This window comes from Nomascus leucogenys, chromosome 10 (genome assembly GCF_006542625.1).
Source record: "Nomascus leucogenys isolate Asia chromosome 10, Asia_NLE_v1, whole genome shotgun sequence".
In the NCBI taxonomy this organism is placed as follows: Eukaryota; Metazoa; Chordata; class Mammalia; order Primates; family Hylobatidae; genus Nomascus; species Nomascus leucogenys.
The window spans coordinates 40,914,429-40,923,005 of record NC_044390.1 but is presented as its reverse complement, the minus strand read 5'-3'; the positions used below and the strand labels follow the sequence as shown (position 1 = coordinate 40,923,005).

The following is an 8,577-nucleotide window of genomic DNA, read 5'->3' as shown; positions in this document are numbered from 1 at the left end:
GCGGCAGCGGCGGTTAGGGGATGTAACGGTCGCCCGGCTCCGGCGCGACGATGGCGGCCGTAGGGTCCGGAGGCTATGCGCGGAACGATGCAGGGGAGAAGCTGCCCTCTGTCATGGCAGGAGTTCCGGCACGGAGGGGCCAGTCCTCCCCGCCCCCCGCCCCACCGCTCTGCCTCCGGCGGCGGACGCGACTCTCGACGGCCTCCGAGGAGACGGTACAGAACCGGGTGAGAAGCTGCTCGCCATGTCTACCCCAGTTCCAGGCTTCCTAGGTTTCCCCTAATCCCGTCCTGAGAACTGTGGCCCCGACATCAGCCCCCGGCCAGTCCCCTCAGGTTGTTCCCTGCCGTGCCTTGTCCCCTAATCCCCGCCCCTTTAGCCACGGCCCCTCCCACTTTCTCCTCGCTGCCTTACCGGCTCCACCCTCAGCGTTGGAGCAATTCCGGGGTTCCTCCCAGGTTCCCACCCGTGGAAATGCATTTTGCTTCTGCAAATCACAGCCTAGTCCTGCTATATTTTAACCCCCGTTCTATCGCCTTTAGACGTCACGATCATAGCTCACTGCAGCCTCACTGCCCTGGCCCCCGCTGAGTCATTAAGGTCCCTTCGAGGGTTCGTTCGGTCCAGAGTGTTACTTGCCCCAACTCTTCCTCGCTTCTACCCCTCCTTCTCTCACCTTCTGCGGTCTCTATCCTTTTTCCTCACCAAGGTGGGATTATTAATCCATATTGTCACTCAAAACTGAGAAAGACGTGAGCAGTTATTTATAAAATCTCTGCATTGCTGCCTGGGGAGGAGGGCGTACAGAACAGTTCCCTAAATCCTGAGACAGAAACACGGAAGGAAATGATTTCACAGTAGGTAGAAGGAATTCCATTAGCACAGCGGCAATTAAAAACAATTGTTTTCCAGCTCTGTAGGCACAAAATCTGTTTTTATAAAATGGAGATGATAAGAACCATACTACTGGTAGGGTACGGTGGCTCACGTCTGTAATCCCAGCACTTTGGGAGGCCGAGGTGGGCTGTTCACCTGAGATCAGTTCAAGACCAGCCTGGCCAACATAGTGAAACCCCGTCTCTACAAAAAGTAGAAAAATTAGCCCGGCGTGCTAGCGCGCGCCTGTAATCCCAGCTACTCGGGAGGCTGAGGCGGGAGGAATCGCTTGAAGTCGGGAGGCGGAGGTTGCAGTGAGCTGAGGTCATGCCACTGCACTCCAGCCTGGGCGACAGAGTGAGACTCTGTCTCAAAATAAATAAATAAATAAATAAATTATACTGTTGCATTGGAGCGAAATGAAATTTTAATTGTGATCTTCTTGGCACAGAGTCCAGATAAAGGGAGGATACCTGGTAGCTGCTGGTGGAGCTTGTTCCTGCCCCATGACTTTCTCCTGCACTGTGATTATACCGCCCACTCCTGGCTACAAGGCTCTGGCTGTACCTCCCATGTCCTCTCTGTCACCAAGGTTCAGCCACACTGGCCTGCTTTTGGTTTTCCTGAGGCTCCATATTCTTTTCTGCCTCCTGGCCTTTGTGATTGGTGAGTCCTCAGCCTGGGCTTTTTGTTGCAATCTACCTGGCTGGCTCCTTCCCATCCTTCAAGTCTCAGGCTGAATGTCGCTATCTTGAAAGGCCTTCTCGAACCCCATTCTAAAGCAAACACCCACCTTCATCTCTCACCCAGCACCCTATACTTCATAGCCTTTATCTTATATGTTCCTGAAAGTGCCCTTTGAGCTATTAAACTACATACAACAATAGCAAATTCAGAGAGGCGTTATAGCAAGGTGGCTAAGAGCACAGACTGTTGCTGATGGTATGGTTGGACCCAGGCAGCCTGAGCTTAAACTTTAGTCCTGTTCTTCCTGGCAGGTTATGAACTTTTCTTTTTCTTTTTTTTTTTTTTTTTTTTTTTTTGTGAGATGGGGTCTTACTCTGTCATCCAGGCTGTAGTGCACTGGGGTGATCTTGGCTCACTGCAGTCTCAGCCTCCCTGGGCTCAGGTGATCTTCCTACCTCAAGCCTCCTGGGTAGCTGGGACTACAGGCGCATGCCACCATACCTGACTAATTTTTTTGTGTTTTTTGGTAGAGTCAGGGTCTGGCCATGTTGGCCAGGCTGGTCTTGAACTACTGAGCTCAAGCGATCTGCCTGCCTCGGCCTCCCAAAGTGCTAGGATTACAGGCGTGAGCCACTGTGCCCTGCCAAGTTATGAAGTTATCTGTGCCACAGTTTTCTTATCTGTAAAATGAGAATAATGATGTAGAAATCTCTCATAGGGTATTTGTGAGGATTCAATGAGGTCACATATCCTAGGCACTTAGAACAACACTGGCACATGGCAAGTTGTTAGCTAACTCTATTCATGTTAGCTAATACTGATACTATGACTGTGTATTTGGGGTAATATTTATTTTGTTTGTTTGGCAGCACAGAGTTGATCTGTCTTGCAAAGACCTAGTCTAAAAGTAACTATTCATACTAGTGCCCAGTAATGCTGATCGACAGATAAGACAACATGAGTGCCATGGCTTGGTTGTTTGTGTTGGAATCCTGGCACTACCCCTTCCTGGATGGGTAGCTCCTCTTGGCCTCTATTTCCTCATGTTTCATTCCCCCTTTTTTTTTTTTTTTGATGTGGAGTCTCACTCTGTCACCCAGGCTGGAGTGCAATGGTGCCATCTTAGCTCACTGCAACTTCTGCCTCCTGGGTTCAAGCGATTTTCCTGCCTCAGCCTTCTGAGTACCTGGGATTATAGGTATGGGCCACCACACCTGACTAATTTTTTTGTATTTTTAGTAGAGACAGGGTTTCGCCATCTTGGCCAGGATGGTCTCAAACTCCTGACTGAGCCACCACACCCAGCCTTGTTTAAATTTTAAATATTACTGTTCATGTGGTTTTTTTTACTTGTTGAAACCGCTCAAATTTCTGGACTGTGAATCTGATGTGGGGAAACTGTCTACCTTTGGTCACTACTGTGTCTCTCCTGTACAGCCCAAAGTGCTAGCTTTGGAGCCATACTGCCTGGGTTTGTATATCAACATTGCCACTCGCAGATGTAGGATCTTGGGCCTCAGACTTCTTACCTGTAAAACAGGGGTGATAATAGTGCCTTCTTCGTGGCTTGTTGTGGGGGTTCAAGTCTTTTATACATATGAAAGTACTAAGAGGCTGGGCGCAGTGGTTCATGCCTGTAATCCTAGCACTTTGGGAGGCCGAGGTGGGTGGATCACCTGAGGTCAGGAGTTCAAGGCCAGCCTGGCCAACATGGTGAAACCCCATCTCTACTAAAAATACAAAAATTAGCCGGGCATGGTGGCATGCGCCTGTAATCCTAGCTACTCAGGAGGCTGAGGCAGGAGAATCGCTTGAACCTGGAAGGCGGAGGTTGCAATGAGCCGAGATCTCACCACTGACTCCAGCCTGGGTGACAGAGCAAGACTCCATCTCAAAAACTAAAAAAAGTACTTAGAAACTTATTCAAAGGTCACCTTCTCACCGCGGCATTCTCCCCCTTCCCCTGCACTCCTAATCTCCTTACCTGCTTTCTTCTCTCTTGTACCCATCATTACTTGGCATCTATTTCACATATTTGTTTTGCTCCTTTTCTATGTCCTACATACCCATCACCAGTAGAATGTGAGCCCCACAAGGGCAGGGATTTGTCTCCTTCTCACCACTCTGTGCTTTTCACCTAGCGTTGTATTTGTCAAAGGAATGTTGAGAGACCAAGTGTTAGCTGCTGGTGGATGGCGTGGCCACAGAAGCTCAGTGAGTGGGTGTTGAATGTAGCAGGACCTGAATGGGTGGCCAAGGCGGCTGCACCATCTGGCGCCGGCTAGGGCGGGTGCCTCTGACTTGGGCTTTTTCTTTGCAGGTGTCACTCGAGAAGGTGCTTGGCATCACAGCCCAGAACAGCAGTGGCCTAACCTGTGACCCCGGCACAGGCCATGTGGCCTACCTGGCAGGGTAAGCAGATAAGGGCCTCCACGCTAATCATTGCTAGGGAATTTGGAGCTTGGAACCCGAAGCTATCTGTAAATCGCTCTGAGCCTCATCTTTCTCACCTGTAGAATGTGGATAATGGGGCCTGCCTCTGAGAGCTGTGGAGAGGATTCCATAGCCCCCTCTCTGTCTAGAACAGTTCCTGGCATGTAGTGAGTGCAATGAAAATCTTTATTATGACTACAGGGGAGAGGTGACAGCGATTCTGGGAAAGACAGGTGATTAAAGTCCACGCTGTGGTGTCAGGTAACCTGGATTTGTGTCCCAGCTCTGCCATGTGTGCTGCTCTCTGAGCCTCTTCCTCTGCAAAACAGAGCTAGTGACCCCCTCTGCTTGCATAGTTGAGAAGACTGAAGAAGATGCTACAGCTGTTCATTCCATAAATACTCATGTAGCCTGGCACTGTGCTAAGGACGTCCCCTCTCTGGGTTTGTTTCCTTATCTATAAATGGGCCTAAAGAGTCCTGACCTGACCTGGCAGTTGTGAGAATTTAAAACAATTACATCTGTCTCTCTCTCTCTTTTTGTTTTGTTTTGTTTTTTTGAGACAGAGTCTGGCTGTGTTGCCCAAGCTAGAATGCAATAGTGTGAATAACAGCTCACTACAGCCCCAACCTCCTGGGCTCAAGCAATCCTCCCATCTTCACCTCCCACGTAGCTGGGACTACAGGCACATGCCACCACGGCCAGCTAATTGTTTTTAGTGGAGACGAGATCTCACTCTGTTGCCCAGGCTGGTCTCAAACTCCTGAGCTCAAGTGATCCCTCCCCACCCACCCCCCTCCCCCCTCCCCCCCCCCCAAAGTGCTGGGATTATAGCCAGCTTAAGGTCTTAACTAGCCTAGGGCCTGACAGACATTACCTCAGAGGAAGTGTTGGTTTCTATTTAAGAACATAGTAATGTTAAAGTGCCCTAGAATTCTCAGCGTAAACACCTGGAGGAGGGGGAGGAGGAGACCAGAGAGAACCGAGGGAGCTTGTTTATTTGTGGGCTTTTCTGGTGGGAATAGAATCATCCCAGGACCCCAACACTCCCCCCAGTTGAGGCACATTTTCCTTTTTTTTCCCAGCTGTGTGGTGGTGATTTTGGACCCCAAGGAGAACAAGCAGCAGCACATCTTTAACACCGCCAGGTAGGCTGAGGCCTGGGCCCAGGGGCAGGGGTGGAACCAAGGGCTCAGCACGCCTCCCCTCCCCCACACATACCTCCCCCATGAGCCTGGAGGTACTCATGGGTAGGTGCTCACTCATTCACTCACATGTTGGCTCAGTAGCATTCGCCTGTGCTGGGTGCCGTTCCGTGTGCTGGGTGCTGTTCCGTGTGCTGGGGACACAGCAGTGACCAGAGGAGACGAGAATCTCTGCTTGCTAGAGCGAGACCGACTGTAAACTAGTCAGCAAATTACTGGCTGATCATGATCAGTGCTATGGAGGAAATGATGGAGGATGTCTTCAGGCAGGTTTGTGGGCAGAGAATAGGAGGAAAGCCTTATCAGAAGGCTCAAGGAATGCCGCCTTGACTCTGAGACCTGAAGGAAGTGAGAGGGTGACCCATAAGAAGCTGTGTAGGGAGAGCGCTTCAGGCAGGGGGCACAGCAAGGGCAAAGGCCCTGCAGTGGTTAAGAATCTTGGGTGCTTTAGAAGCAGCCAGGGATCTGGGTGCCTGGAGAAAGGGAGCAGGGGAGATGAGGCTGGAACAGGCAGAAGCCACATCCCGTAGGCCTTGCAGCCTTGTAGAGGGGCTGCATAGCATGCTGAGTGCAGAGAGCAGCCACAGGAGGGCACCACAGGCCAGGGATGTGCTTTTCACCCCCAGCCCTCCAGCAGCTCTATTCCCTGCTTTGTTTTTCTCCACAAAATTTGCTCCCATCTCTGATAATGCTGTCCAGTTTCCTCACTGATGGTATTCACTGTGGGTCTCCCCTCCTCAGTGTGAGCACTCTGAGAGCAGGGACTTTCTCTGAGTTCATTTCTGTGTCCCTAGCACCAAAGAGCACTATCTGGCACATTGATGGCTATTTTCTAAGAGAAAGACTGAACATGATTTGGGTTTTAGAAAGATCCCTTCAGCTGTAAGTTTACTAGGGAAGGACCCGCTCCTCTGCCTTGGGGCTAACTGATCACTGTTACCCTGGGGATGTGGTCCCAATAGGGCTGTGACCTTTGGAAGGCACACCATGTCCCTCGTTGGCATAGCTCAGGCTCAGCTTCTTTGGCCCAGTTCTCCAGGTGGATGGATAAGGAGTGGGTTTTCTCCTGCCCTTATGGTCCCTAAGATACGGTCCTTAAGCTACGGCAGGTTCTTGTTATCTGGCAGAAGTGCATTCCCTCTTGAAAGTGGCTTTTTGGACCTTTTGCTCCTAACTGTGGGTTCTGTTACTGGTGATAAGGGCAGAGCTGGGTTCCATTCCTAGCTCAAGCGTCTATTCACTGTGGAATCTCAGGTGAGACACTTCTTTCAGAGCCTTGGTCTCCTCTGAAAATAAAATAGCTGCCTCCAACTGGGAGAGCATTTGTAAGGCAGCAGCTACAAACCAGAGTCACACAGACTTGCCCAATACAGTGTGTTTTAAAGGTTGGATAAGTGGACAACATTTCAAGTTTTTTAACACAAAAATCCAAATGTCCCTCTTGTTTGGAGAAGTGAGAAATTCTCTGGCCTCTGGGGCCCAAATTCCCCTGTGGCAGTGATGGGCTGAGCTTAGTGAAATTTATCAGGCCCGTTGTGGCCAGTTCCTCACACCTGTGTTGCCTCCGTAATCCCTGTAGGCAGTGGAGTGGGTGGCCTGGATCTGTAGTAGATGGCACGCAGGTGCCCGCCCTTGGCCACCAGTGGGTGTGCATTAGGAGATGGTATGGCCAGTGTGGGGATTTTCACTCCGACTGCATATCAGAATCACCTGGTCCCTGTGCCTCACCCCAAGAGAAGGCCAAATCAGTTGATCTGGGATGAAACTTGGGCATTGGCAATTTGGAGACTTTTTATATTGAAATAATTTCAGACTTAGAGTAGTACAAAGAGCTCCTATATACCTATGTACCTTTCACATATTTCACAAATGTTAGCTTTGTTTTTTTTTTTTTTTTTTGGACACAGAGTCTTGCTCTGTCACCCAGGCTGGAGTGCAGTGGCACAATCTCAGCTCACTGCAACTTCCAACTCCTGGGTTCAAGTGATTCTCATGCCTCAGCCTCCCAGGTAGCGGGAACCACAAGTATGCGCCACCATGCCCAGCTAATTTGTGTTTTAGTGGGGATGGGGTTCATCATGTTGCCCAAGGTGGTCTCGAACTCCTGAGCTCAGTCTGCCTATCTCAGCCTCCCAAAGTGCTAGGATTACAGGTGTGAGCCACTGCACTTGGCCAAATGTTAGCATTTTACCACATTTGCTTTATCATTTTTTGTCTATATACATATTAATTTGTTCTGAACTGTTTGAGAATCAGTGGTAGACATGATGCCCCTATATCTCTAAATACTTCATGCCAGGCACGGTAATTCACACCTGTAATCTCAGCACTGTGGGAGGCCTTGGAGGCAGGAAGATCACTTGAGGTCAGGAGTTTGAGACCAGCCTGGGCAACATGGCAAAACCCTGTCTCTACTAAAAATACAAAAATTAGCCAGGCCTGGTGGCAGGCGCCTGTAATCCCAGCTACTCGGGAGGCTGAGGCAGGAGAATTGCTTGAGCCTGGGAGGCGGAAGTTGCAGTGAGCCAAGATTGTGCCACTGCACTCTAGCCTGGGCAACAGAGCAAGACTTCGTCTCAAGAAAAATAAAGTAAAATAAAATAAATACACTTTGAGAGGCCGAGGCAGGTGGATCACCTGAGGTCACAAGTTTGAGACCAGCCTGGACAACATGGTGAAACCCTGTCTCTACTAAAAATACAAACATTAGCTGGGCGTGATGGCGGGTGCCTGTAATCCTAGCTACTCGGGAGGCTGAGGCAGGAGAATCGCTTGAACCCAGGAGGCAGAGGTTGTAGTGAGCCAAGATCACGCCACTGCACTCCAGCCTGGGTGACAGAGCAAGACTCCGTCTCAAAAAAAAAACAAAAAAACTTAATAAATACTAAAGTGTGTATTTCCACACACACACAAAAAAAATGACAGTCCTTTTAAACTGTAATACATCCAGCAAAATCAGGAAATGAAAATTGGTACATCACTCTCATCCACTCCCCAGAGGGCTCCATTCAGGAGTCAGCCTTTGTCCCATGAATGTCCTTTATGGCCAAAGGATTCCGTCTAGAATCACACATTGCATTGAGTTGTCCCCTCAGTCTCTTTCAGGCTGATGTGGCTCCTCTGTCTTTTCTTGACTTTCAGGATCTTGACACTTTTTTTTCTTTTTGAGATGGAGTCTCTCTCTGTCAGGCTGGAGTGCAGTGGCGTGATCCTGGCTCACTGCAACCCCTGACTCCCTGGTTCAAGTGATTCTCCTGCCTCAGCCTCCCGAGCACCTAGGATTACAGGCATATGCCACCACGTCCAGCTAATTTCTGTATTTTTAGTAGAGCCAGGGTTTTACCATGTTGGCCAGGATAGTCTCGATCTCCTGACC

The 8,577-nt window shown here is 49.8% G+C and overlaps 1 protein-coding gene across 1 annotated transcript in view; it reads left to right on the top strand.

The window, feature by feature from the left end:
• Window positions 1-50: 50 nt before the first annotated feature.
• Window positions 51-8,577, top strand: part of WDR62 (WD repeat domain 62) — a 49,673-nt gene continuing 41,146 nt past the window's right edge. The window contains exons 1-3 of the mRNA XM_030820084.1: window positions 51-227; window positions 3,884-3,975; window positions 5,082-5,144. Of these exons, the coding sequence (XP_030675944.1) occupies window positions 51-227; window positions 3,884-3,975; window positions 5,082-5,144 (332 nt within the window). The remainder of the gene's footprint in view (window positions 228-3,883; window positions 3,976-5,081; window positions 5,145-8,577) is intronic.